Source organism: Nannobrachium achirus, assembly GCF_963921795.1.
Source record: "Nannobrachium achirus genome assembly, chromosome: 22".
NCBI lineage: Eukaryota > Metazoa > Chordata > Actinopteri > Myctophiformes > Myctophidae > Nannobrachium > Nannobrachium achirus.
Genome location: NC_137829.1, coordinates 2,866,364 through 2,882,697, shown reverse-complemented (window position 1 = coordinate 2,882,697; position 16,334 = coordinate 2,866,364). Strand labels below are relative to the sequence as shown.

General features: G+C 43.5%; 1 protein-coding gene and 1 long non-coding RNA gene across 2 annotated transcripts in view; both read right to left on the bottom strand.

Moving 5' to 3' along the window:
- fhip1b (FHF complex subunit HOOK interacting protein 1B) overlaps positions 1-9,948 on the bottom strand; it is a gene marked incomplete at both ends in the record, with an annotated part of 30,961 nt that extends 21,013 nt beyond the window's left edge. Inside the window, 3 exons of the mRNA XM_080752449.1 lie at positions 2,611-2,841; positions 5,799-6,200; positions 9,826-9,948. Coding sequence (XP_080608575.1) covers positions 2,611-2,841; positions 5,799-6,200; positions 9,826-9,948 — 756 coding nt within the window. The remainder of the gene's footprint in view (positions 1-2,610; positions 2,842-5,798; positions 6,201-9,825) is intronic.
- A 43-nt stretch (positions 9,949-9,991) lies between these two features.
- LOC308307274 lies at positions 9,992-15,931 on the bottom strand. Its single transcript, XR_013963218.1, has 4 exons — positions 15,774-15,931; positions 12,011-12,130; positions 11,401-11,499; positions 9,992-10,402 (listed from the first exon to the last, which is right to left on the bottom strand). It is a non-coding gene; the product is annotated as an uncharacterized lncRNA (long non-coding RNA).
- Positions 15,932-16,334: the final 403 nt, after the last annotated feature.

Genomic DNA, 16,334 nt, shown 5'->3' with positions numbered 1-16,334 from the left:
ATAATGTTAACGCCATGTGGAACCAACAGAAAACACTGTGCTAGTACGTACATTTGAAATAATACAACATCAACTCTAGGGCCTGACTACTGTACGTCTTATTCACACAGAGAAATCAAGGAGAACGAGTCAGACTGGGTCTAATCCATCCAGGTTAAGCCCCAAGCACCTCTGCTGCAGAGCATTACCACAAGAGCACGGAGGAAAATATGGGGCTGTAAGAGAGATAGCTAGATAGAAAGAAGCAGCTGGTAGGAGGAAGGCGGTTTATCAGACTGCATGGACAGGAAGCAGGGGTGAATGCATGATCACCTCCTTCCCTTTCTCTAGTCTTATCACACACCATGCATGATCATCTCCTTCCCTTTCTCTAGTCTTATCACACACCGTCACTGGCACAGAAGATGACACAGAGATAGAAGCGATTAAGCGAACCGTTTGGAGTGTTGCAACCAACGTGAGATTGCTAGTTTACACATCGTATTGGGCTCCATCATCAAGTACCGTAATGGCTTTAAAATTGTTGATTGTTTTAAAGTGTTCTGAATCTCTGTGGCATTATTCCCTGCTAGAATAGATTTTAGGTCTGGTGATAGATTTCAGGTCTTAACAACACCCAAAAGCCCTGAGAAATCATGAGGAACAATCTTTCATCTGTGGAAAATACCGGATAATATGCTACACTAGCCTGTGTCTGTGCTCATACTGATGGGCTAAATGAGGGTAGCAGACTAAATTATAGATGTGGATTCTTGACCACATCTATAACCATCAGTATCATATTTATGGTTAAAATTAAGGTTGAGTGACATTGGCCTACACTACAGAAATTATGAAATAATAATAAGGATTTCAAAAGCAACAAATAAGGATTTTCTCCTGCTGCCAGACGAGACAATGCTTGAGTTTGGATACATTGCTAGTTTTGTGTAGTGATAGTTTGCTTTGCTGCATACAATTAAATTACCTCCACCTCAATAACATACAGTGTATGATTCAAACAGTCCCCAATTTGCATTCTCTCTGTGCTTATGCTGTCGTAAAGTCAGCATTAAGGCCTAGAATTATTGAATGCTTTAGCTATTGAAAAATAGCAGATATACAAGCTGGGGAGCCTTGGCATGAAACATTTTGAGAACCACTGACAGAAACATAGTTAAAAAAAAAAATCCTTATAAGGATTTAGAAGACACTTATAGAATCGGGTCAAAATATTCAAAGATTTGCACACATTTTCAAGATTTTTCTAAAATAGCAGATCTACAAGCTCGCAGCGCGGCACTCGGTGCCGCGCTGTGAGCTTGTATATCTGCAATTTTTTAATATTTAAAGCATGAAATATTGCGTAAAAATGTGTTCAGGCCTAAATGGGTTAATTCTCGCTTACGAGTTGAATGAATGCACAACCTACTGAGCATTCAAGTCAATTCAAGTCAATGCTGCTCAGAAGCACTCCTTGGTGTTGTATTGGCAGTAATTGAGTTGGTTTGTTGTTTTGTGCTATTAGGTTTGTAAATTATTATGTTTTTTTGTGTCCATGAAACGCAATCTCCAAAGGTTGGATACGATACAACTTGAACACACCATTTTTTTTAGATGCGTGTAGCTGTTGCAATGCAATGCATTGTTCATTGCCACATCTGCCTAACTTTTAAAACCTGTTCGGACAGTGACGTATAGGGCTAAACAGAAGAAAATCCATTCTCCAGCCTAAAAGTTGCATGTTCAACTAACAGTAGTATCTATTGATAGCGTCATTTACCCTTACGGGTCCATTTGGTTCCAATTAACATTGATTTTACAATACAGATTGCGGTCTCAGAGATGCCATTGATTGGGGTTTCCGTAGCCTATAATGAATGTCAAAACGTCCTTGAAATTAAAATCACAGCTAGAGATGGAAAAGTCTTCTCTAATGGGGCTCCGCTGGGCTAATAAGAGTCAAAGTTTTTAGGACCACTGCTTTAGACATTGTCTGCAATAGTTTCTTTAACCCATTTAGGCCTAGAATTATTGAATGCTTTAACCAGTGAAAAATAGCAGATATACAAGCGACCTTGTAGATCTGCTATTTTTTGAAAAAGTCGTGAAAATGTGTGCAAATCTTTGAATATATGTATTTTCAAAGCGAACGTTTGTAACTCAAATTTTGCTTCTGGGTGGTCCCTGAGAACGAAATATTTTGAGATGGGGGTCCGTGGTCAAATAAATATCAGTTTGGGGGTCCTTCACATGAAAGATTTGAGAACCACTGACATAGTAGTCTCCCAAGAACAGACCAACTGAGCTCCAGTTAAGTGAAAAGGACATATTCTTTGACGATGGCCGGCCAGATTGCTGACATAGAAACACAGGTTTTTCAAACAACCTTAGAAGGATTCAAAAGACACTTATAGAATCGGGTCAAAATTCTCACAATTTTCACAATTTTTCAAAAATAGCAGATCTACAAGCTCGCAGCGCGGCACTCGGTGCCGCGCTGTGAGCTTGTATATCTGCTATTTTGTAATAGTCAAAGCATAGAATAATAATACACTATACCGTGTACCCCGTTTTGAATGTTGGTTAATTATTGATAATCATCAAATCCCAACCTGCCTAGACACTGACCGGACAGAAGTAGGAGTTCTCTGTGATGTAGCGCGCCACGGCCTGGTGGCTGGCCGAGGTGGCCATGACCAGCAGCAGGGCGTCGCGGGCCTGCTGGCCCAGGGCTCCGTCCCGGTGGATGAAAGGCACCAGCAGGGAGAAGATGAGCAGGTTGGTGGGGCCCTGCTGGGCCGGCGCCGCGTGGAACAGCATCTCCAGGACCACCGGCTGACGGGCCATGGACACGCACACCTGGACGGATGGGAGAGGGAAGACAACTGATGAGGAGCAAACCCCTGCTTGAAATACGAAGACGTAGACCAGGGTTACCCCAAAAAGGTAGATTGTGATCTATCCAGGGTTCCCACACATTTTTACCAATTAATTTCCAAAACTTTTCCAAAACTTTTCCAGAATATTTAACCCAATTTCCAGGACTATATCAAACATAAAATTTTCCAAATGTCTGAATGTCTGTCTGTCTGAGTGTCTGTCACAGCGTTTCTCCTCAGTGGCTGGAGCAATTGATAAATCGCATCACCATTAGCATATGAACACACCTAACATAACTGTGAAGCCCGTTTGTCACTTTCACAAATCATATGCTGTATATTAGCATTTTTATGGTGTATCTACTATCTATTCTGCATCTAGCATGAGGCATATCTATTCTGCATCTAGCATGTGGCAACATGTTTAACCAGCTCTGTGTGTGTGTGTGTGTGTGTGTGTGTGTGTGTGTGTGTGTGTGTGTGTGTGTGTGTGTGTGTGTGTAGGCGGGCGGGGGTGGGGGGGTGTTGTCTGGCCCTGTTACAGATGTTGTCCAAAAATCATGCAGATCGGTACACAGTATCTCTGTAGCCATTAAACAAAACGGGTATTTCTTACATTGATGCTCCTACATATTATCATGCAAGCACCAGAAAGTTACTTTCCATCCCTCATATATTGTGTGCACAGTGCACACCCCATAACCTACACACTGCACATCATTTCGGAGCTCATATCTTTGAATGGGTAAGGACTAGTAACAATAATTCAGCTCAATAACAGGTCGCTTACTCCTATGCGCAATGTGACCACCGAAATAATCCTATTTGAACTGGGGACCCCCCCACCCTGACGAGCACTAAGAGTTGAGGAATTTTGTATAACACGGTTCTATTTTCACAATTTCTGCCTCTAATATTTGACAATTTGGCCCATTTTTAATTTGTAATTTCAGAGGTATTAACAAAATCAATAACCAAAGACAATTCATAGCTATTTCTTCCAGGACCTTCCAGGACCCTTGATAAATTCCAAAACCTTTCCAATACTGGAAAAATATTTTTCTAATTTCAGATCAATTGCTCCAGCCACTGAGGAGAAACGCGGTTTCAGACAGACAGACACTCAGACAGACAGACAGACATTCGGAAAATTATATGTTAGATGTGCGAGGCAAAGAACCCGAAAAATCCATACAGAATGGGAGGAAGGCTTTTTTCCCAACCAACCACTATTTCCATTTTGAAGGGCTATTCCAAAGCCCCCTCAGGGGCGATGAGATAATCATCTTTTTGGGTGGGTAGATCTTGTTGAGCTGGTAATTTTAAAGGTAGTTCAGAAAAGTGTGGGCAACCCTGATGTAGGGTCGGTGACCATGTGGACAGGAGGAGACTATGCAGGCAGATGGCGTCTCTGTGTACAGTATTCCAGGGATGTGCAGAGCAGTGTTGTTTTTGACAGCAAATTTTGATTTAGTTTTAGTCATAGTCTTTTTGAATAGAATGTCATTTAGTTTTAGTCATAATTGAGTCACCTGAAAAGTTTTAGTTTGAGTCTACTTTTAGTCGACTAAATATCGCAGGATTTTAGGCGACTAAATCTACAGTTGATTTAACTGAAATGTATTTTGGCGGGCCTTGATGGTATTGTAATGACTGATTTTACACTTGTTTGTGTGCTGAAAATAGCCGATCTACAAGCGAGTGTGTGAGCGAGTGTGATCTACAAGTGAGCTTGTAGATCGGCTATTTTCAGCACACAACACCTGAGAGCAACCAAACATAAAATGACTCTCTTCTTCTCCACTAGTCCCTCCCTAACGTTTTAGTCTAGTTTTTGTTTTGTTGACGAAATTGTCAATATATTTAGTCTTAGTTTTAGTCATTACAGCTTACTTTTTATTTAGTTTTCGTCAGTGAAAAAAACGCAGTCGACAAACATTTTTCGTCATAGTTTTAGTCAACGAAATCAACACTGGTGCAGAGAATGTTAAAGAGGCAGGGACTGACATTTCTAAAAGGGCCTTTTGGCATAAATGTCTAAAATAGCAGACCTCTAAGCTTGGAGGTCGGCTATTTTAGGTGCATGATACCACACTGAACTAAGTATAATCAAGTCAATACTGGAGATGTGGCATAACAGCATGGATTTCTACACAGAGAGGGCAATTATTTTAACATAAGACGCTGCATTTAAGTTCAGGAGAGTTTGGACAAGGCAATTCTCTTGAATGCTGCCTTTAGGTATGAAGGGAAAGAGGGCATTTGCTATTTCTTTCACCATAGTAAAAGCTGCATTCATGGTCTGGAGAGGGCACTTTTTACAGAGTGATAAAAGGGCAGGGGCTCAAGCCCCCTTTGATGTCCATGTATGCACGTGCCTGCAGTATACAGGTTCCCACCCATTTTTACCAATGAATTTCCAAAACTTTTCCAAAACTTTTTCCTGAATATTTAACCCAGGACTATATAACAATAATTCAGCTCAATAACAAGTCGCTTACTCCTATGCCCAATGCCCAAAGACAGGTAGTGTATGCCAGTGGTTCTCAACCTTTTCAGGCCGTGACCCCCGAAATAATCATGTTTTAGATGTGGACCCCCCACCCTGACGAGCACTAAGAGTAGAGGAATTTTGTATAACACGACTCTATTGTGAAAATAGCCGATCTACATGCTCGCAACGCCTCGCGTTGCGAGGTGTTGTGAGCATGTAGATCGGCTATTTTCACAATTTCTGCCTCTAATATTTGACAATTTGGCCAATGTTTAATTTGTCATATCAGAGTTATTAACAAAATCAATAACCAAAGACAATGCATAGCTATTTTTTTCCAGGACCCTTGATCAATTCCAAAACTTTTCCAGTACTGGAAAAAAAAAAATCTAATTTCAAAATATTTCCAGGAATTTCATGACCGTGGGAACCCTGCAGTATACCTGATTGAGCAGCAGCACCAGGCTGTTCTCCAGGGCCGGGGGGCAGCCGAGCTGCGGGTCGGTGCAGGCTCCCAGCAGCAGCAGCAGAGGCTGCAGGACGGCCGTGTGCTGCAGCAGGGGCTGCTGGGACTGGCCGATCAGCATCTCGAACAGCTTGAGCAGCGCCCCCTGGCTGTCGGGGTCCAGGCCGCGGCGGAGGTGCCACTGGACCAGGCGCTCCAGGACGTTCTCGGACACCACCAGCTTCAGGATGGGGCCGGCGGGCGGCAGGCCGCCGCTCTCCGGGCCCTCTCCGGGGCGCTCCTCGGCCAGCAGGCACAGCATCTGGTCGGTGTTGTTCCGCACCGCCGTCAGGTCGTCGCTGGAGGACGACGGATCACGTTGCTCCAGCACCCAGGACACCTGCAGAAGGGAGAGGAGTGCGTTCAGAGCCGCTGTGGCAATTCACCTTTTAAAGAGACTTTAGTATGTTTCCGGTGTTTCCCCCCCCCCCATCATTTTATACTGCAATTATTTCACAACACAGGTTAAAGTTTGAGTTGCAATAAACCAACACATTGCCAGCCAAATTAAAATATGAATTTGCGCTAATAACGCCAGGAAATAGCTATATTTTATCATCATGATGGGGTCTAATTACATTGCCATGATGATATACCATACCACAAAATGACCACTAGAGTGAGCCATCGTAACACTAAAACCATAGACCTTAGAAGAAGCCATGTTAAAATCATGTTTGAAGGATGGGAAAGTGACATCGCTCCATTGACTCACAATGGGAGCTCCGGCGGGCCGCCATCTGAGCTCAATCCTGGGCACCGGAACGTATACAGACGCCACACAGAAAGTTTCCGAATCAAAATCCGACATAGTGAAGCTGCGTAAGGGTCGGATGGTTTGTATTGAGCCTAGCGGCTAGCAGAAGGTAATGTAAACAGGAAGGCCTGGTTTAGCAGTGACGTCATAATCGTATCCTTTTTTTTCACGGTTTACGTGTTGTTACTAGCCGAAGGTAAGCTAACCATTTCGCTCCGTCTATTAACCCAAATAAAAGCTTAAACAATGCTTTTATATAAAAGTCGATTAAAGTCGCTTGGCAGGGAAGTCCATAGTGACATAGTCGACCTCAAAGTCGACCGGCGCTGATCTTGTTAACAATTCTGGGTTTGTGTGAATTGAGTTGAATTATTATATGAATTATTATTTGAGTAAAATGTGTATTTAAATATCTATGAATGGTATTGTCATGGAATTGACATGGACAACATTGTCTTTGCACATTGAAAGATACTGGTTTATATTGGAATCAAGCTGAAGGTCTGACTGGGACTAAAAATAACCTCGGATTAGGGAATGAGTGGTAGTTATGAAGCTTCCGAATCTTACAACCATTTCAGTAAGAGAATGGATAACGACACAATCTTATGACACTGAGCCGTGAAATGGAAATGGTGATAACTGCTTGTAGGAGTGGTACTGAAGGGGTGAGCTATGTAGAACAGCGTTTGTCTCTAAAGGCACCAGCCTACTCGATGCAAATTGGGAATGCATGTTACCACGTGCAGCCTAATAGCCACACTATGGGGTGAACATTTGGGGAAAATAGCAGATCTACAAGCTTATGTGTCGCTATTCTCACCACATTGTGAGCCTGTAGATCAGCTATTTTCTGAAAAATATTCGCTGTAGAGGTAAGAAAGTAGGGGACCATGTTTAGACCCCTGGGGGATACAGGTCAGCAAAGTACTGTATATAGGGTTTAAGTGCTTGCCTGACAGATTACATTTTAAATTTGTATATTGCATGGAAAAGGCTTCCCTACCTCTATATTTAAAAATAGTACTGATGCAACGAGTTGTGATCTTGTGGCTGTTTTCAAATAGCAAAGTATAAAATAGGCCTGAAGCGGTTAATGTACATGTTTTATAATATAATAATTGATATCTGCAAAGTAACTAGTAACTAAAGTTTTCAAATAATTGTAAAGGAGTAAAAGTATTTACTCTGAGATGTAGTGGAGTAGAAGTAAAAGTACCTCAACATCGTACTCAAGTACAGTACTTTAGTAAATGTACTGGCACTGGCAATGGAAGAATGCTCCCTAAATACCACATTTCATATCATACTTCAACATGACGAGATGCCACTTGTTACTGTAGCTTGGCAGCTTGTTATTTGTTGAGAGTAACTGGATATCAAAGAGCTTCACCGTGTTGGACGATAGTTCCGCAAAGTCGGCAGGACTGCGGTGATGATGAATTAGCTGGTCTGTGTGCAGCCGGTGTAGATAGAGATCTGCTTGTTTGTAATCTAGCAGCTTGCAGCATGTTGTGTGATAAACGCTATTGGCAGCAGGCCAAGGTCTGCTGAAAAGCACTGCTGTCCTGAGTGGAAAGAAAGCCACTTGGCTAATGCTGCATAAAGCCAATGTATGTACTGTACACACACGGGTGTGTATACACACACACACACACACACACACACACATACGTTTGAATCACTATACTTGTGAGAACATCAAAGTTTAAGAAATGCTTCCACCGTACAAGCATGTCTGTGCAACAGAAGCGATGGAATTGTGAAGAAACTACAGCGGATGTCCGCCTCACAACCATTTTCGTTTCAACTTTGCAGTCGCGTAAATTTGATCCACTTTAAATCGAATTAGTTGAAGCATATACGGGATTGATTAGGATTGAGAAACGAACCCCTATAGCCTAACCTCTAATAATTGCCTAATCCAAAACGCCAACCTGAATCTTTTCCTAACTGTAAGCCAACTCCAATTTTAACCATAAATAACTATTTCTCTTGAGAGGACCAGGTAAACTGTCCCCTACAAATTCTACGGGGGAACATTTAGCCCTCACAAGAATAGTAATACAAGTAAACACACACACTTCATATGCACTTAAAGCTAACTAGCGAATAGATTCTCTCCTCCTCCCCCCCTCACTCCTAATGTACACTCACTCAGATCACACACAGATCTATAACTCCACGTTCAGTAGAGGCTGGAGAGACAGTTTGTCTAGCAGCACTTGTAGGGTAAAATTCTGCAATACACATTTTAGTACAAGGCAGGATGCTGTGGCTTAGCAAGCCCAAATCTGTATAGCAAAGGATATGAAATTACATCTTTCTAACCCGCAAAAGTTGATAATGGCAACACGATTACCACAAAGTTTGCTGTCCAGGTTCCAACTAAAACCCAGCAGACCAAAACACATATTTTCTTCCACCTGTCTGATGTTCAGATTGTGTAGCTTGTGGATAACACAATATTGTAAATGTGATTTATCAAATTAAGTTGTAGTTTGGTTATTAACACAATCTCTGACAGAAACAAAAACCCTTTGTAGTGCTTCTCCACCAGGCCCGAGGAACCCGAGGATTTAATAAGCTTTAATTTAAATATATATATTTTATCGCAGCAAAACTAAAATAGGCCGGAACTAATCCTCCGCGATCTGTTTCAACACGGACCAATTATGGAGACGGACCCATTAACATCCGTCCGAAACCAGAAGCAGGATGGTCCATACACTATTCTGCCCGTTAGCTTTCTGTGTATACAACACGGCTTACAAAAAGGCAACGGCTGGACGGATTTTCAAAATGTTAACGTATTTTCGAAGCTGATGAAATACCAGCACACACATGATGCATAGTCCGTGTCCGATCGCGCACGATGGAAACTCTAGCGCCCACGTTAAAAGGTAAGAGAAGCCAGGCAGTGAAAGACAGGCTGGTCCAGTCAATGAGTTAATTAGCTGCACAATTTAACAGAAATGGTAATTGACAATTCATTGAAGATTGTCACTTAAGCTACACTTTCTTCTGTCATATTTTGCTATGCAATCAGTCACCAATGGCTGTCAACATGTTCTGTAGCTTTGTGGGAGATATCTTTCAATGTGCAATCAAAATTGAAAACAGAATGAATAAAATGCCTATTAAACTCTTGTCGACATGTGTGATTCTTGTTCCATGTGTAGCACTGTGTGAGGTGACAGTCCCTCACCTGTCTCCAGTGGTTCTCAAACACCATGAGGCAGGTCTCTGGGTCAGCGGTGCAAGGAGGGGCCACACTCCGCCCGGTCCGACTCCCGGGGCCCCGCGGGTTCAACCTGCTCAGCCAGCTCATACTGAACGCCACGGGGGTTGGGGTCAAACTGATCCCCGGATTTCAAAAGGGAAGAGAAGAGAGGCTCTGGCGCACAGAACAGAGGGCCAGAGAGAAGTGGGATGGAGGGAGAAAGAGAGAGAGGAAGGGCAGGAGGAATGGAGAGAGAGATGAGGGAGGGAGGAGAAAAGGGGGAAGAGGGGAAGGGAAGGGGAAGGGAAGGGGAAAGGAGGACCGGGGAAAACTACAGATAGAGGGATGTTGGAGAGGAGAGAGAGAGAGAGAGAGGTTGTGATGTGGTTGGCTGGGCAGCGGGCGCGCTGTCACTCGGAGTCAATCTCACTCTGTCATAGAGGGACGATCACCGGCTTAGAGGTCGGGCGACCCGGGCTGAATGCACGCCAGCTACTCCTGAAGACCCTGTCATCCAGTCTGAAGACGACACCACTCCATAGCCACGCTGCACACATGCACCCTGCAGGGAAGACAACAAAACATTTATTAAGAACTCATTCTATATATGGAAATAAATAACTCTTGCAAAGTGAGCTCTAAAACGCAAAACAACCCCGGGCAGTCTAAAAAAAAAGAAGAAGCACCAAATCACATTGTATCAATATATCAAAAAGAGACCGTGAACTGGAAGGAGAACTTGAAAAACATCAGGCCACACATCAATGATGATGGAGAAGTCACTCAAACTGACATCATGCTTTGAAAAAGACTTTACTGATAGCTCTTCCCAGTAAAGAACATGGTTCTATAACGTGCTCTTTATGAGTGGACTTGAAGAAACATTTAATGATTCATTTCCATTATCCAAAAGAAAACTCCCCCAAAAAGAGCTGTGCGGTGTCAAAGCAGAATCATACATTATTTGGGATGGCGCATAGCGCATTCTCACAATTGCAGTATAAAACTGCAACTGTGAGAATAAAAATAACTTCAGTGTAGTTGCTTCTCCATTCAGTATGCTATGTAACGACTTGAAATTTGCTTATTAGAGAGACCTCCTGTCTACTGACACTTGGGTCTGTCTCTCCCACACGGGAGAGACAAACAGCAATAGAAAGACTGAAACAAACAAAAAAAACATGTATGCCACCCTGTTTGACAGTTGATATTGAGGTTGATTTCACATGCCCCGACCCAGTAAGTACAAGAAAATGATGAGCAACATAACAGAGTATTTATTCTAGTTACTAGAAGGTGCTATGTGGTACTGTAATGTCAGCGTTAGGTGGCTAGTGCATAGAAAACTACTTTGACTTTCACAGTGAAACCACAGGGCTGCCAAAACCCATTCCCAGTAGAGAACCTAAGTCTACTGTCACATAGAAAGACGATCGGAGATTTCTAAAACGTCTAATTTCCAGGTCTAAATGGGGTGTAATCAATGTAAATGTGCGAGTAGTGAATAAGCAATTTAGGGCGCTGTCCCCAGCCCTACATGCTCTGGTCTTAGCCTCGGACCTTGTCAACTCCTGGAACCGCCCTTCTTGGTAATCAGGTTTCCAGAGACAGTCAGTCCAGTTGCAAGTTCTTCAAGATCTCAGCAGAGTTACAGGTGAGCTAAAAAAAAGAGAAAAGACAAAAAGTACAGCAAGTAAGCTTCCAACCTGTTGCATAATTACTCCTTACAGACTAGTTCATTCACTTTCTCAATATTTATCAAACTACAATATTGCCACAATGAGTCACACTCACTGTTTCGCCATAATGAAAGAATTTGTCCAGATGAATGTCATGTGTGAAGCATATAAAAGTAGATAACCACCACCATAAATAGACAATTATACATACATATAATAAATACATGGTAACTATACAGTCAGTGTTAACACACACACACACTTTGTCATCACACCGGAGTTGACAGTACTATTCAAAGCACGAAATACTACTACAATCCGTGTACATTCATCAATTCTTGTTATTACACGTGTCAGGCAGGTAATACTTTATGTTTTAGTTATCGTGCATAAACCAAATACTGTACATTTGAAAGTTAAATGGTAAGGCTAATGCAATGCTTGGCACTGTAGCTGAGCTATGCTATGCTCCATGCACAAATGTATCTTACCTGACGTGTTTTATCCAGTGACTCCTGGTCCTTTTATCATCCAGGAATCTCCTGTGGCTACATCCTGGTACCAAACACACAGGCATGATCACGCTGTTAGCTTCAGCAGCTGCTGGGTGGCTTGTGGGGAGAGAAGGTTATGATGTCACTTATGTGACTCCTGGCAGTGTGGTCTTTATAACAAGAGTATGTATTATCACATTTCATCTTTTCCTGCACAAACTGACTTTCTTGACTGCAACATTTATCTGTTAAATTTGACAAACATCATACACTCACACTGTATGTAATAAGGCCAAACTGAGGGGCAACGACGGCCATGGCTTTCATGGCCTCCCTGACATTCCTGCCCTGGCTGCAGCCCTAAAACAGAAGAACTGGGATGGCAGAGCAGAGACTGCTCCGCCCTGCCTCCTTCAGCCCCAAATTTCCTGGAACATCCCAGGGCTGGTTCTTTCCAGAGGCCCGCCTCTCATTGGCTAGTCTCTCTATAATGTCCGCACTGTCACTGGGCGGGGTGCTTCGGGAAGTAAGTGAACCCGGTGGACCCCCCCCCCCCCCCCAAACTTCCCTTCGCCCATGGAGAAAAATATACACGCACATAAGGTATCCAAAACAAACAGTGGACTCGGCCTCGGCTCAATCATACATGGAAAGAAATAACTGTCTTTAAGGGGCAACGTGTGTCCCAGCCCTGTTCTCTAACTCTCGCTCTGAGTTTATGTGACTCAGTGAGGAGGAGGAGAGAGAAAATGTGATATTGTGTGTGTGAGAAAGTTTGGAGGGCTTAGTGATGACTCACTGTTATAGCACGCACACACACACACACACACACACACACACACACACACACACACACACAGAGGAGACAGAGGGACAGGCCAATTTGAATTCTAGCACCGGTCACTGTGTGTTTCTGTGTACAGTATTTATAGCTGAAGGTCTGACAGGCCCCTCTTCACCACAATGCTGGACATGGGAAGGGTTTTCATCAAGCGGGATTACAGAGATACCCAAAAGAATTAGGAGAAAATAACTTCCAGCGGTTTTCATCACAAAATTCTTTTTTTAAATGTATAAATTAAATTAGTTGACGCAAAATTCCGTGTCACAATAAAGAATGCCTTTGCTACTTCAAGCAGTGTGTAGACACACGCCTGCTCTAACCTCTAACTAATGGTTAATTCACTTTATGGCCCTGCTGGCTTAATGACTAACATAAATGGAGAAAGGGAGAGACTCAATCTTAAGGTTGTGAAACGGTAAACGTCACCAGAACAGCAACGTTTTCATCTCTACTCCCCTCAAATAGTCAGACATACACTGACAAGACACCACTTGTCTGAGACAGTTTAACATCCCAAGCAACTGGCCGGCTTCTACTACCTAACCTGACCATAATGTTAGACACCAGTAGTAGCATACTTGAAGCACATGCAGTACCTAGCCTCGAACGACAATAAGAAAACCTGCGCCTGTGGTTTAACTGCCTTCCTTGTAGTGCTCATGACCTTTGAACACTGAATTGCCACGCGTTAAGAGGCTGTTTCCCACTCCTGATGTGCCGACCTCGACATGGCTTATACTGTAGGTCAGGGGTCTTCAACGTTTTCAGGCCAAGGACCCCCTTGTTGACAGAGAAATGAAGCAGGGACCCCCACAACCTTTTCATAGAGTCCATATAGTTTCATCGTTTGACAGCACAATCATCAGTGTATTTTGGATTCATGTCAATTTGTGTTTTCAGATATTTAACCACTTGAGCCGTCATTACCTAATAAACTTGACCTTTTACTATGTGCACTTATTCTGCTCTTTTTCCCCTCTACACCAAACCTCTTTGCCGAAAATAGCCGATCAAACAAGCTCACAACGCCACGTAGATCCGCTATTTTTGGCTACAGAGAATATGGACACTAGGGTTCAAGTTGTTAATATAAAAAGGATTGGAAGATTTGGAGGACCCCTGGCCTGTAGTAACTCCCTGTTGAAGACCCCTGCTGTAGGTCAAGGGGGAGCTGACCACAATGACCAGAGAGTGTTGGATGAATCATCATGTGGTGGACTATGGGGAAGTTATGGGTGTTATGCAATAAAGCAAACTTGTCTAATCCAGTGCACATAGCCAGTTGCTAATCACAGAGGTTAGAGTGGCAGCTGGGGAACAGTAAATGATAATCATTGTCATTTTAGGAGCGTAGACATAATTTCCTGATATCCATCTGATGCTCGGGGTGGGAATCTAACCCCTGTGTCCGAGATTGTCATATAGCAAAAACAGACGATCTACAAGCTCAGTCCGGATTCTGGAAGTCTGGTTCTATTCTCACTTTTGTATAGGAAATGTCAATATCTAAAGCTGTTGCTGGCTAAAATTTCTCTTGATTTTTCCATGGAAACACAGATGCTGGTTCTACTGTTCAGTGCATGAGCGGCAAACTAGCTTGAGGGAAATCAGACAGGATTCGTGGAATGTGCGAGTCCCCGTCTTGGCTGATCTCTCACTCATGGCTGGCATCAGAGCTGAAACCTAGAGCTTAGCACACGTCAGATTGTGTGACTTATTAGGCCACGTTTACACGGCGACGTTGCAACGAGAATTCTGCAAAATGAAAAGTCAGATATGCCTTCCGTTCAGACGACAACTGCATTTTCGGGGGGTTGAAAACTGATTTTTGGGTGGAAAAGTTGACAACGGTCTCCCCTCGCGTCACCGTGTGAACAACAGAAACACAAGAAACGACAACACATGTGATGTCATGGCTCGCATACAGCCTACTGCAGCTATGTTACCATAGTGAATGGTAAACAAGGAAGTAGACTCGTCTATCCGTGCGTCACCGCCACCTAGTGAAATGACATGGATTGGACACTACATCATTTCATGCCTTGATGCGGCTTCATATGAACGCTGGATAAAAAGCAAAACGCAACAGCAATGTCCCGGGACCTCGCCGTTTTCTCTACAGAGCGTTGTCGTCTGAACATGGCCTTAAGCCCTTTGCACACAGGACAGTTGCGTTTTTTTCGTTTGCTGCATGAATAAAACGCATTGGATTTGGTGTGCAAGGCTGTGCGGAATCGGCGCTGCGGATCCCAAAAGGAGTCATAAAAGGAGTGATGAGTTTTTTACCGCATGCGACAAGACGCACGAATCGAACTGGGTTCGATCGAGAAAAAAACGCACGGCCGCAGCCACTCGTCGCAGGGCTAATTCGGATCCGGTGTGCATGAGGTTGTGGAGAATCATTGTTTTCTTTTTAAAAAATGAAATCGTCCGTTTTATCCGTGCGGATAAACGCGCCTGTGTGCAAAGGGCTTTAGACAAGCCCTTCAAACTAAAGTAAGGGAAGTATAAATGTGAACATCTAAATAACAATATTTAAAGCAAGCTCTACATATCGTATACTTAGACTTATACAAAATACATTCCATGAGTGGTCACATTTTGTCTCTAACCACTGTGCTACATAGGAGGACCAAACTCTTGATGATAGCTGTGCTGTATCCTCACTAGTGACAGTATGCCATTCCCCTCCTCCATCCAATGCCTCCAAATGTGCAAAGCAAAAACAACACCATCCCAAATCCCTGCTCAGGATGAGATCTGAAGCCAGAAAGTAGGTTACCCTAATGCCTCAAATCACACAGGTGATTCCTGCTGGTTCTGCATCAGTCCGTGTATGCCAGGCACCGGAGAGACAGGTCAATACACAGGCAAACAGGTGGTGAGGCAGGGAGCTATAAATAGAAAGCGTCTCACCTGAACACGTTCTGGGGGCGCTGGGGCTCTACAACGTCATGCTGGCTGCGGTCCACAGGCAGGGGGAGCCCTGGCACATGGCCCCAGCTGTTCCAGGGGCTGGCCAGGGGAACGGGCCAGCAAGGAACACTTTCAGTCAGGGAACTGTCCGCCCGGGACCAGATGTCAACCGTTACCTGGGGGCGGCAAGGAGAACAGCTTGGGTTTGAGCTCGGACACAAGTGCTGAGTTTGCACATACGCAGGGCATGTGTGTGTTTTCAGTTGTCAAAAACCTGTGCGGAATCACAGAATCCAGGTTTTAAACACACTCTCCCTCCCCCTCACACATGCTGACATACCCGCACGGCTGTGCCCTTACAGTAGTTATTACAGTACACTGCATTGTTCACTTTACCACGCACCATTACCGCAGCCAATTTATTGGCTTGCGTTTTTTAGCCTACAGTACATATTTTCATACGCAATAATACATATTTATTACATGGCTTGGTTCAAAGCTAGTTCTGAGTTGTCAATTACTGCATTCCCTGCAGTCTGTTTTTCTTCATAGCTCTGACTC